The sequence below is a fragment of the Mesitornis unicolor genome, unplaced genomic scaffold (assembly GCF_000695765.1).
Source record: "Mesitornis unicolor isolate BGI_N332 unplaced genomic scaffold, ASM69576v1 scaffold200, whole genome shotgun sequence".
Classification (NCBI taxonomy): Eukaryota; Metazoa; Chordata; class Aves; order Mesitornithiformes; family Mesitornithidae; genus Mesitornis; species Mesitornis unicolor.
In genome coordinates, this window is record NW_010157368.1 from 53587 (window position 1) to 67425 (window position 13839).

At 40.7% G+C, this 13839-nt stretch overlaps 1 protein-coding gene across 1 annotated transcript in view; it reads left to right on the forward strand.

The window, feature by feature from the left end:
* The window catches only part of SLCO5A1 (solute carrier organic anion transporter family, member 5A1), a gene marked incomplete at its 5' end in the record, with an annotated part of 70170 nt that overhangs the window by 53582 nt on the left and 2749 nt on the right, over positions 1-13839 (forward strand). The window contains 2 exons of the mRNA XM_010179668.1: positions 9146-9305; positions 13091-13332. Coding sequence (XP_010177970.1) covers positions 9146-9305; positions 13091-13332 — 402 coding nt within the window. The remainder of the gene's footprint in view (positions 1-9145; positions 9306-13090; positions 13333-13839) is intronic.

Genomic DNA, 13839 nt, shown 5'->3' on the forward strand with positions numbered 1-13839 from the left:
GTGGAATGCTTTGATTGCTCACCTTCTATTGATGTTTGTGACAGCCTGAGGACGTAGAGGAAGAAATTAAAATTATTAGGAGTTAAAACACAAATTTCAGATAGCAATTAATTGAACAGTGTGGCCAATCAGAATGTCTCTGTCTGGCTAGTGAGAAGGCTGTAGTTTTCTGTTTGTGAAGAAGTGCTATTTAATTTAAATTATTTCTAAATTGAAGACAAGGCAAAGTAAAAGTATCTCCTTTTTTTTTAATAAGTAGTAACATTTTCAGTAAATACATAGCATGAATTGAAATAGGCATCTATGCACAGCTGTTCTGGAAGTCTGCAGTAACATTACTTCTTTACCACCTTCATCTCATTGTTCATATTGAGAAATGAGGTGAGAGATGATAATGGCAAAATTCTCAAAAGTGTTGAGGTATATCAGATCTTTGAAATCAGTATAAAAATCAGTATGCTTAGACCGTAATGTGATGAGAAATTGAGAATTATTAGCATGTTATAAAGCACGGTTCAGGAGTTTGCAGCCCCAGCCTTGTATGATTTTTTAAATGCAGAGATCAAATCCAAATTTATTATCAAAATTATAATAAAGAAGCAGCACTACACATAAATTCATCTTGAATATCTGACATGATGAATATTCTCTTAATCCTCATGGTCAATCATTTGATAGCTTCAAATACTTTATTTGTTAGGCAGCTCTTTAACTCAGAAATCAAAGAATGTTATTGTTCATGTAACAAAAAAGCATGCTTTCATTTTGAGGTTTAATAAAACACATACTTCATTCTCCTGTTTCAGAGCAGTGCAGTGTATAGACATCAAAGCCAGTTCAACAGGCTGGATCCGATAGGAGAAGCTACTTGGTTCAGAGTAGATGTCTTGCATGATGCTCAGCCTTAACATGGCTATGCTGGGTCTGATGTCTGAGCTACCTGTGCTGGCAACAGCCCAGAGATCTCAGCTGCATTGGACTGTGCAGACATATCCTACAGGAGAATCTTCGCTGGACAAACATGTTGAGTTCTGCTGTTCTTTTCTTTTACATTTAAAAAGTAGGGTTTTTTTTCTTTGTTGAACTGAGCCATAAACCAGTACAGAAGAAAAGGATAAGCTGGGTTTTAGTTAACATGGAAGCATGTGCATATCAGTACTCAGCAAAGTAAGCAGTGATATTTCATAATTCAGTATAATTCAGTATTTTTCATAACTCAGTATTTTTCTAACTGTACCAGCTGCAAGGAAGTGAATGGGACCTGAAGGCATACACAGCTTAGAATACATTTGCAAGGATTTTCTGCTGTTTTTTGTTGGGCAGAAGCAATTTTGCTGTTGTTGGTGTGTCAGCAGCAGTTCTGTTATCAGGAAGGTCAAGGGCACTTCTGTTTTATACATCTCAGCATTTTAGAACCTGTTGTTCCATGCCCCAGCCTTGTCTCTGAGGGCACATTTGATATTTGAATGCAGTGTAAGGAGACTTATATCAAACCGCCATACTGCATCGCTTCTCTTGTACCATAACCAGCATCTGAATGGGAAGTCTCGTGTCAGTGAATTGTCTCCTTGTCCAGGCAGCTTTTGAGTATCTCCAAAGAGGGAAGCTCCACAACCTCTCTGAGCATTTCTGGGAAGCTCCACAACTTCTCTGTGCTAGTGCTCAGTCACCCTCGCAGGGAGAAAGTGTTTCCTGATGTTCAGAGGGAACCATTGTGTCCTGTACCATTTGCCTCTGGTCCTGTCACTGGATACCACTCCATCCTCTTTGCACCCTCCCTTCAGGTGCTTATATACACTGAGATCCCCATGAGCCTTGTCTTCTCCTGCCTTGACAGTCCCAGCTTTCTCAGCCTTTCCTCAGAGGAGAGATACTCCCATCCCTTTGGCACCTTAGTGGCTATTTGCTGGATTCTCTCCCATACATCCATGTCTCTCTTTTACTGGGGAGCCCAGATCTGGACACAGCATTGCAGATGTGGCCTCACCAGTGCTGATTAAAGGGTAAATAGCAGAGATCAGCTGCTTTGATTGTTGTAGACCTGTGTCTTCTATGTTTTGTGGTATAAGGCAACTAAAACGGACTCCATGGGGAGTTTACTCATAGTCACAGATTCCTGGAGTAGTTAAATTCCATCTCTCACATTTCTGGTATGCAGTGAATCAAAACAGACTCTTTTTGGTTGCTTTCTGTTGATTTGGTGCAATTAAGGTTTACTTAAAGCATGCATTTCACATAGAAAAAAAAATTCTTCCACTTTTTACCACCACTTGGGGTTTCTGTTATCTCTTTAACTCTAATTAATTGGATCCCTAAACTTGAAAGCAGTGACTAATTGGATCAGAACAATAACAACATAGAGGAAATCGAGCTAACGCAGTGAGAAGGTCCCTTGTTTGACAGCTACGCAAAAATTGCATCATTGCTGTGATTCCAGCTGTTTGCCAACAAGGAGACTGTAGATCTCTGCCATCCAGAATGTCTTTCAATACCAAACCAAAAATACTGCTATCAGTTTAAGATAATTCTTCTATGATATAACCCAAAGTTAAGATTATAGGAATTATGTAGTGAGGGGTTATCTCCTTTCCCTTTTATTTCCTTGATCCTGTAGGTTACTACAGCAATTTAAATAAATATGAATAAGACCATGTGCAAACCAATTCTTTGTTTACATGTTGTCAAAATATAGTCAAACACTGTTGGTTTATTTTTTTTTAACTGCGTTTTGTTTAGATTGTAGTCTCATAGGACGGGGGTCCACTTTTTTTTTTCCCCCGGTATGTGTGCATATGCTGCCAGCACCATGAGGTTTCAGTACAAGCCTGGGTATCTGAAATAACACATCACGCCTGTAAAAACTCCAGGCAATTAACTTCACCTTATACTTTCCCTTTTCTTACTTCTATACCAGAGTAATAGTTGGAGAGGAGAATAGGACTTAGAAAAAAAATGTTAGGAACTAAAGTCCCTGCTATCATTAGTCGCATCAAATAAAGGTTTCCTCTTTATTAGCTTTACCAGCACTGTGTCATGGAGACAAGGAACAGTCTCCCTGAGAAATTAACAAATGCAATTTGTCAGATGGGATCCTGGGTTTTGTCTCAGCTCACGTGTTTAGTAGCAAGCTCGGAGTTGAATCTTATTAATGAAAGAAGCGACGGTGTGGTTTGTAATTGAAGGAGTGGCTCAGGAAACGCTGTCGTCTGGGGCTGGCTTCTGTCTGTGTGCTTATGCGTGACGGGGGTCCTTGGCAGCTCACGTGCAGCAGCACTGCCAGCTACAGCATCTGCACCCACTGAAACAAGCAAGACAGCTGCTTCTCAGACACCCTGTGTGTCTGCAGCAGTAGGTGCACTGACACTAAGCTGTTTTTCGCACAGGTCCACTCATGAGCAGGACTTACTCGCTTCAGTACAGTCTCCATAAGAGCCTGCTCTTTCTGAACTATGCAGGTAAATCTGCAATGTGCTGTGCAGTAATTCAGGAGTCAATGCTCTGTTCTCCTTCGTGGAGAGCAGGCATCCTCCCAGTAACAAAGGACAGGATAAGTGGAGTACTTTGGTTTAATTTACTGTTATAAAAGTACATACCTTCAAGAAAAAATGATCCTCCCCTGGGAGAAGTGTTCATAGATATCTGTTATAATATGTGCTACATGGTAGATCACATGTGATGAAAATGAGGTTACATAGATATATGTCAGTAGAGATTTCATGTCCCCAGCAGCTGAATTCCTCCATCCTTCATTAGTTTCCCCATCACTGAAAGAGGAGTGAACAATTGAAGTGAATAAAGATGAAAGCATGAACCTCTTACAGCTGTTAATGGGCTTTTAGAAACATTGTTAATAAGTTATTTTGTGTATCACATGTTCTTGAAAGGATGAAAAACCCCCACCTCTTTGCATGCAAGGCATTTGCGGTAAACAAAAAAATCCCCCAAACAAACCTTACAGTGAATTGCTGAGGTACAAAAGGTGCTGAAAGCTGAAGAGACACAGCTTGCAGTAGCTTGTTATTAATGTGAGCATATTTGTTTTCCATATCTGTAAAAAAAAAAAAGCCTCTGACATTAAATTATCACAGTGGTCTCAGATCCAGTTTCGTGGTTCTCATTTATTGCATGCCTGATTTCATTCACCTTTATTTTTAAGCCGATTTTGTAACCTCTGTGTCATGGTAATGCTCAGCAATGCGGCTGAAGCGAGTTAGAGCTGGTGCACAGGCTCTCCTGCCTGTGGAGCAACATGACCCATCTGCTGCTGAGAAGGGGCTTAGGTGGTGGAGGGGTAAGGAGTCAGAAGAATGCATTTCACAGGGTGGAAGAGGTTGGAGAGGGGAACCCAAGCTGTGCCTTTCCTGGCACCCTGGGCTGTCCTGTCTGTACAGGGTGGCAGAGCCCTGCTGGCAGCCAGGATGGGGGCATGAGGGTGTCCTGGACAAATTGGGGAGCCCCTGCTTACCCCAAGTGTTCAGGCATCTTGTGCATCCAGCTCAGCAGGCTGTTGGGAGCTTGTGAAACTCCAAAAATGCTCTTCTGCTGTTGGTGTGAAAGAATTCTGTCGCTGTGCTGCTGAAATCAGTACATTCCTGGGGAATGTTTTGATGATTTGGTGTTCAGCATCAGAGAAAAGGTTCTGTTGAGAGATTACTGTAAAAGCCTGCCTGTGGCTATGTGATGTGTTGCTGCATATTGCTTCCTGGAATCCAGTATGTTATAGTAAGACAAGTTTCAGCTGATAGCTGAGAAGGCGACAGAACCAATATCCAGTCCTGGCTATTCAATTTCCTGCTCAAGCTGCAAATTGTTTCTAAAACTGTGCCTTGTTTGTTTATGGCGCAAGAAAGAAAACACTCAGAAAGGCTTTGGTTAACATCCAACTAGACCATAAAGTGTAAAGTAGCTCCAGTAGCTAAATTTGTGAACTTGATTTGTGTGATCAATAGACAGTCAGTAAATATTTAAGAGCTACTTAGTAACATTTGATCTGCTACAAAAGTGCCTAGCTGGAAGGACAAGCATATTCAGCAAAAGCAAGTAGTGGTTTATAAATGCATTAAAAATGAGTCAAGTGGAAGCCACCAAGCAGCAGTTGAACTGCTTGGATGACAGGAGGTGAGGTGACAGATGACACGGGTGACAATCACTGTGTGTAGAGTGGTTTCCGAGCCAAGTCTCTGATCTAGTTGGTTGTAGAAGATGGGAGGAGAAGAACATCCCTTGAGGTCCATGGGGCAGCAGGGGTGCAGTAAGTCTGACGCTAGCTGTTTGCCTTTACAGTGGTCCTGCCCTCACATTATAGATGTGAAGACAAGCAAACAGCAGCCCTCCTGGTGCTCTGCAGCCATGACAGTCTGTGAGCATGTATACACATGCTTGAGGATGCAACCACAAACTCAATCCAGATTCCTGTTCAGCTCCTGCCTGGTTGAAGAGGTGCTAAAATTCCCTGGATATCTACTGATATGCTTAGAGCAGAGATACTTGAGCTAGTTTTAAGCAGCAGCGGCCATTGCGCAATACTGAGAGCAGGGCGAACAGGGCAGCACTGTTGATTCAGTATTACACTGCGGTGCCCCATGTGAAGAGGTTGTGCATACCAACATAATTCCCAAGGCAAGATTTTAGCTTATGGCGCATGTGCAGATACTCATGTCCCAGCAGAGCTCAGTACTTAGCTCTATCTGGGTTTGCAGATTCTGCAGGGGTCATACTGGAATTTGTTTTCAGAAATTCAGGTCTTCTGGACTGTACTGCACACAGACCACAGGCAGAAATAAGATAGTGCCTGCAGTTCCGCTTATCACCCAGGTGTGAGGAGGCAACGGGCAGAGTTTTCTCCTGGAGTTGGGGATTTTCATACGTATATTTTAGTCTCTGGACAAGGCCTTTAAATTTCACTCCTGCAACCTCTCCTCTTTGTCACATTCAAGCTTACATGAATTGCTTCAGTATTCTTTGGAACTGAGTTTTCTTATCTAATCAGTGGGCTACTGGATAAATGATGCTACAAGACAAAAAAAATCCAAAACTGTGTCCTCAAAACACCACCTTTCTTCACTGTTCAGCTGCCATGTGCTCTAGCTATGAAGAATCACCAAACCAGGTGGAAGACAGACTGCATGGCCCTGTCTTCTGAGCTAAACTGAATTTCTGCCATTGTGAGCACTGTGGAGAAGGTAGAGGAGTGCACTGACTGAAGAAGGACTTTGGAACATATTAGAAATATGTGAATTCTTTCCAAAGCTCAAATTAAGCATATTTTTGACTCTGCAATCTCAGAGATTAATGTAGCTACCTATTCTCAAGGACTACTGAAGTGAAATAAGCTATTGTTAGTATTTTGGCCAGAGTTAGAGCCCATAAGTGATTTGAAACTGGCCCTCTATCTTGTGCATTGCAGTACTGAACATTGCAGTCCCTAACATTCAGGTACTTTGAGACAAAAAATAGTACTGACAAGCCTAGAGTGCAGCTATGACAGAAAGTAACATAATAAAATGGGAATTTTCCTAAATAATGGGAGAAGCTTCAGGTGAAAATGTTGATATCAGATGCTTATTGGTTTTCAGTGGCTTGGTATCGCCTTACGCATTGAAGAGGAGGCATGGATGCAGAATTCAGGAACCATGATTTCTTTAGACAAAGGTATTTAGGAAATAAGAGCTAGGGTCCTTAGCGGCAGCCAACCCTATCACTTGGAAATAGATTGGTATGAATAAGGTCATTCAGGTGACTTTTGTATTGGCTTAATGCATTCATGTTGTTGGCAGTATTTTAAACCCTGATGAAATTCCAAATGAGATGGAGAAAATTGAACCAGTAATAAACCACACTGCAGCCTCTTGCTTTTCCACTTATTAAATTAAGTTAGCAACCTGAAACAAGACAAGAGAGTATTGCAAGTGTGTTAAAAATAGGTATAAATATAATACGGGCTATTTAAAAGTTCATGCTTGTTTTAAATTGGCTGCATAATGACAGCAGAAGATAGCATTTCAAGGTGTGTCTGCATATATATCTAAGTCGAACAATTATTTTCTTTTTGATACCTGAGCTAGCATGTTCAGTAATAGCATGGATAAATGGTGTTGCTTTATGTCTATACCCTCAGGTACCTTCTGGCATAATGCCTTCAGGTAATACTAGATGTGATTAGATTCGTTAATATTAGATGTGGTTTATTTAATTACAACTACAAAATTTCACTGGAACTTGCAAGGAATTTCATGTTGGCAACCCCTTAAGTTTATTTTTTTCAGGAGCCTTCATGTGTTCAGAATTTACAAGCAAAGTAGTAGAATTTGGGGCCTTCAGATAAAGCTAGTAAGAGCCAGATTCGCAACAAAGAACAGCTCATGTAACAGTCTGTGAACTGTCAAAAATTCATTGCTGTTGGGTATTGTAGATGCAAAAAATTTAATCTCAGTGGGAGATATACAGGGAAAATAAATGGGGTTTATTAACAAAAAAAGCTAGTATAGTAGCTTTTTTTAAACTAGGCTGAGGTTTTCAAGAAAATATGGCCATTAAAAGTAAATGGCTTTTCAGACCAGTTATTTGTCAGAAAAATCTGATATGACCATCGACTACTTCCTCATTAATGAGTTGACACCTTACATCCTCTGATATTAGCTCTATATATATATACACTGGGTCTAGTTATGCTAGTCTGTTTTTAATTTGGGAACAAACAAACTAGTATACATTTTCTTTTTCTTTAACTCTTTCATTTTAGCTGTCTCTCTTTATAATCAGAATTTGTATATACAGTTATGTAGGGTTTTTTACTATTTTTTTCCTCTAGTGAGGCTGACTTTGTGCCTGGTAACATTTTTCTTCCTTTGTTTTGTACTCCAGGCCCTTACACTACCCAGGAATGTTAAAAGTCCAGTGTCACCTTGGACTTCCCTTCAGCACAGGGTGTAGCTGGGTGTCTCCTCCAGGATTTATGCCCAAAGATGGGCATTTTTAAGTGACTTGTTTATGCACTTGTTTTGAGCAGGGCTGAAGTGATGTTACGTAAGACAGGAGCTGGTTAATTTGGTGACTGTGTGACTTAAGTCAACCTGAGTCAGAACCTGCGATGGTGACAGCCAGCAGTCAGTTGTAACTAGAGTTGATGTCTTTCTACTGGTAACAAAAACCACCACTTGATCAGTGGGGTTTTGTTCCCTATCATCTTCTGATGATGAGTCTGTGATCTAACAGATGTGGACGCTGCTATTACTAACGTCTCTTTTCTGGATTGAGCTGCAGTGGTACAACTGATACGGTAAAGTAGAGCTACAGTAGGGTTATATGTTTATAAAATCTCAGTTCAAGCCATGAGTTGCACAGTGGCACTCAGTGGTTTGTACTGGCTGCTCCTTGGCAGCTCAGGATATCAAGTATTGGTTCTGTCATAGGAGTTTGTCATGCTTTGGGACTCCCAGCACCCAGGGCAGTGCTATCTGGGGGGACCAAAACTGCTACCGAAAGACCTGCTCTCTCCAGACAGGTCTTAGATGTCCCATGCAGTAGTGTCAGCTGAGCATACCACCAAACTCTTCTGAGGAGTACCTAGAAAGTTGGGCTTGGCAAGATTTTGGGGAATGGTCCAGGGAAGCGGAGTAGCGGTTCTTTTACAGACATTTAGTAAAAGCACACCACTCCTCCAGATGTAAAGAGCTTCCTGTAGATTTCACATATACATATAAATAATACAAGCATTAAGTTTTCTGAATAGTTGTTGGTATGTGGGAAGAGATGCCTGTTAGTTCACATAATTCTTACATCTCCTCACTGAGCCCTTCACTAGTAATCAACAACAAATTGCTGGAACTTAGAATAGACATATAAAATAGCGGTATCTTAACACTTAAAGGAAAAAAAACAACAGAGTAAATACAAGTATTACTCAGGCAAATAAGATAAAACTTTAAACTCTGGTATTATTTTTGTATTGCGTTTTTGGTTTATGGCAGGGATGCCATGGGTGTTCTTCCATATTGTTTACATGATGTACATAACCTAGAGTTAATGCAGTCTTTCTCTGATAATCAACTCTCAGTTCCAGAGATAATGAGTAGGATGTTTTTTCCCTCTGAACAGCAGGATATATGTGCTTGCTCTACTAGCATGTTCTTTTTCCTTTCTTCAGCCCCACACTTGCCATGGCCCACAGGAATCTGACTGGGAGCTGTAACGTTAACTGTGGATGTAAGATTCATGAGTACGAGCCGGTCTGTGGATCAGATGGAATAACATATTTTAATCCTTGCCTAGCTGGCTGCATCAATGGTGGAAACCATAGCACGGGGGTAAGTGCTTCACCCACCCACCCACATACAACCCACAAGTAGCTCCTCGGGACTGATGCAGTCAAAAGTTTGAATTCTCAAACTGCGTGAGCACAAAATCACAGAATCACAGAATTGCTCGGTTGGAAAAGACCTCTGAGATCATCATGTCCAACCATTCCTGTCTACCCACTAAACCATATCCTTAAGTACCTCATGTACCCGCTTTTAAAATACATCCAGGGATGGTGACTCCACCACCTCCCTGGGCAGCCTGTTCCAGCTTCTAACGACCCTCTCAGTAAAGAACTTCTTCCTTATCTCTAACCTCAACATCCCTTGGCACAGCTTGGTGCCATTTCCCCTTGTTCTATCCTCCATCACCTGGGAGAAGAGACCAGCACCTACCTCTCTACAACCTCCCTTTAGGTAGTTGTAGGTGGTGATGAGGTCTCCCCTCAGCCTTCTCTTCGGAGGAGTGGTGTTTCCAGTACAGACTCTGAAGACCCTGATGGCAGTGGCTTGCGTGTCTGTCATTCCTGCAGGGCTTGCAAAGGGGACCTTGAGTCAGTGTCATATAATTCAGTTTTCTGCTAACGTAGGCACTCACACTGTCTTTCCACAAGCTCATCAGCATTACTGTTGAGAGCAGTTTTAGTGGTTTTTTGGCTCCCTCTCTGGATGAAAGCAAGAACTTAACTCTTCAGGTAGATGGAAGTGTTTTAAACTCCTGTTTAAATTTAGTTATGGCCTGATTAAAGTCATTGGTGTTTGTGTCAGCCTCATCATTTTGCATAAGTGGCAGCTGCACCTGCAGCAGTGTATTGGTAGGTCTTGTTTGCATGGCTGGGTAAAGACTGCCCATTTATTCTGCTCGTGTAAAATAGCTTGGCTGCTCTCACAGCCTTTCTCTAAACCTCTTCCTGGGTAGATGTAGTGATTGTCATTGAACTCAAGTAACCCGAATTTAAAGGATGTTAATAATCCACTTTCTTTCTTGGAAATACATTGCCTGTTACAGCCCAGTCTTCCAGTTACGCTGGACTGGGGAAGGGCGTCCTGCTGCTAAAATCACACCATGGAAATTTGGCAGTTTCTGAGACCAGGCACAAGAAAACAGTTGAAAAGTAAAATTTGACCTAAATATAGGTTTATAAACAGAGCATTATAATTGTGCTCATTTTGGACAAAAAGCAAACTCTTAAATTCTTCTGTTACGGAACTGTCCTTTTAAAAAGGATAAGTAAGAAAGACAGGAAGTAATGTAAACATTGATTTTTTCAGGACTTGATTGTGCTTTCCAGAAAGCTTATTTATAATGTGTCAGTCTCCCAATTTGCAGTCCTGAGCCAGCCTGTGAAGCAGGAGGTTGTTAGGTCCAGTGCTGTGCTTTCTCAGCTTGACTGGATAATGGGCTGAAAATGCTGTTTCACAGACAGATGCCACTGGGAACAGATCAGTTTCCTTTATAGTTTTTTTTTAGAATATCTTGGTTTTTTTTTAGTAGAAAATTGCTTAGGCCCAATTGGAAAAGCCCGTGGTTCACTTCCAGTGTCTATATAAATCTTATTTGTGCTTTGCTGGGTTGAGACATAGGTTTGATCTTTGCTACATTTCACCTGATATCAAATTGACACTATCAATTCATTTAGTAGGGAGGTACTTTGGGAGTATGTGCTCTTCACTACAGGTTTTGAAACATACTGTCTCTTACATTTTAAGAAAATGTCCTGAAGCTCTAACTCAGTAGCTAACGGTCAATAGAATAGGGCTGACATTGGTAGGAAAATGTGTTTCTTAATTAAATAATGCTTTATGTAGGGTACTTTTAAAAACAACAGATCTAAGTTTGTGCCACTGTATAACACAAAAATGTAGCTAACCTATAACATATTAATTTAAGTTTGTAACACATAGTGTTTTCAAAATTAACTTTTAAAAATTGGAAGTAGGAGAAAAGGATACCAGTGTATAGTTCGTACCTGTTCTATATATATATATATGTGTGTATATATATATATATATATGTTCCTATACTCCAGCATTTCTGTCATGTCGTGTCCATCTCCTTTAGTACACAGCCTTGGTTTCTCTGGTGGTGAACCAAGATTGTGTAGTAAAGAGCAGTATTTTCTGTAGGATGCCTATTTGGCATTTGCATTGGAAGCAGTAAGGAGATTAAGCTGAGGGACCATAGGAAGAAAGCAGATACTCATGTGATGTTAGAGAGTGGAATGCTGCCTTGGGAAACTGGCTTCTGTGATTGCCTTCATTCCTGGCCGAGTTGAGCAAGTCACATAAACAAAACTTCTCCCAGTTGGTCATTAATCCTGTATTCTTCATATTTTGAATGATGGATGTGAACAATAACCAGAAGTGTCATTTGTAGAGGCACTGAGTGCCTAAATCTGTATCTGAAGACATGAAAAGTTACATTTAGAATCTATTAAGCTGTATATAATGGAAAATGTTCTGGAAAAAGGATCCCGATTGCCTCAAATTAGTCTCCCACATTTGTGAAACTTTGATTGTTTCAATTACTTAGCTACAAAATAGAGATAACAACATCATTGCCCTATCTCATAACTGTTTTAAAGAGAAATTACTCTTCTGTGAAAGACTTAAGCTACAATAATGAGTGTGGTAGAAAAGTCCATATGAAATATGAGCCATTCTGTCTTTGTAGTGGAATATGTTTAGGGTGAGGAAAAAAATACCTGGAGCCACATTTTGAAAATGGGAGGTAAATTACTGGATAAGTTGATACATTATTCAGATGTTCAGCTAAATCTCAAGGGAAAAAAGTGTAAGGCTACATCATAGCATGAACACATAGAAAGGTATGCATTAAAGTTGACAAGCAACCATAATTTGGATGTTTCGTGATGTCCAAGTGCTTAAATTTGCATCCTTAAGATGGTTTTGTAATGTAGTTACTGTGCATGTGTGGTCCTAGGTTTTGTGAATGCAAACATTGAAACCAAAAGCTCCCTCATGTAAAATCACACAGGTCCTGATCTGTTTCTTCTTGGCACCAGAATATTCTGATCTGCTGCACTCCCCTTTGCCATTAGAGTAGTTGAAAATGGTAGTAGAATAAATGTGACAGGAGGCTATTTCTGATCTAGCTCTTCCTCACCTTCCTCAAATCATGATCCCCTTTGCTTATGAAATGCCACTTCTTTATTCAATCTCTTCATCCTAATTTCAGCCTCTTTGCCCGTTCAGGAATGCTTCATGTCCTCTAGTCTCACTGTTTAAGTCTCTGCTTTCTCCTTATTCTCTGTTTTTGCTCCTGTCCACATCCCATCCACATCTGCACCCACATGCAGCTGGAAGGTCCTGCGCTCCAAGCATGAAGGGCAGCTTGTTACTCTTTAGCTGACTCTGGGTAGACTTCCAGAAGACACCTCCTGAATATGAAAGTCAGCAGCCTGCCAAATTCCAGAATATGGCATTGGCAATGCTGCTTAGAGAGTTTTTGCAATAGAATAGAAACAACGTTTTTCTCCAGGCTCCCTGACAGAAGTGACTGAATTGTTTCAGCACAATTTTCCAAAAATATTCTAGATTTTTTTTTGGAACTCAGCCTAAATAAAGCCATCAAAAGGGAATCTCATCATGTAGAGTCCTGGCCATCTTTATAAATACTTGGAGGGGTAGCTTTGCTTGTACTTGGGGTAATGATGCTTGAGATAGAAGATTCCTGATTGAGAAGTACCATGGGACTGTCATACCACACCTCTGCACAGTGTCTTTCTTGTACAGGTTTTTCATGTGGAAATGTTCTTTTTTGCTCTCCCCAGGTAAGAAATTACACAGAATGTGCCTGTGTCCAGAGTCGCCAGGTGATCACTCCGCCGACAGTGGGACAGCGCAGTCAGCTCCGGCTGGTTATTGTCAAAACCTACCTAAATGAGAACGGCTACGCTGTTTCTGGGAAGTGTGATCGAACCTGCAACACGCTTATCCCCTTCCTGATATTTCTCTTTATTGTTACCCTCATAACAGCGTGCGCCCAGCCGTCAGCAATCATAGTGACACTCAGGTGAGAAGTTAGTTGTGGTTTTTAAGGTATTTTCGCTGTGCTGTGATGCTTCTGACTAGTGCCTCTGTCAAAAGAGGCTGAGGCAATGCAGCCAAATTCCTTCAAGCTTATGTATCCTTAAAAAGTGAATAGAATAGGGCTGACATGGATAGGGTGGATCTTGCTTGTATTTAGATTGTGTAACATGATAATCCACTTTCGGAAACACTAAATGCCCAGTGCCATTCCTGATACTATAAAGAGAGAACAAGTACAAGCATCATGTAAGGGAATGATTACTCCTGAAGAAATTTTCAACCTTCTTCGAGCAATGGATTTTCAAATGCAAATGAAAAATTTAGTATTTAAAATTATCCTTTCCTCTGTCTTAAAATTATTCATTCCTGCCATGTTCCTTTTTTGGAAACTTCTCTTTTTTTCTTCACAAGAATCTTGAACTTGTACTGTAGTACTGCTGTTGTCACTGTGGTCATTTAAGGATAGAGAGCAACACAGTCTTTGTAGGGA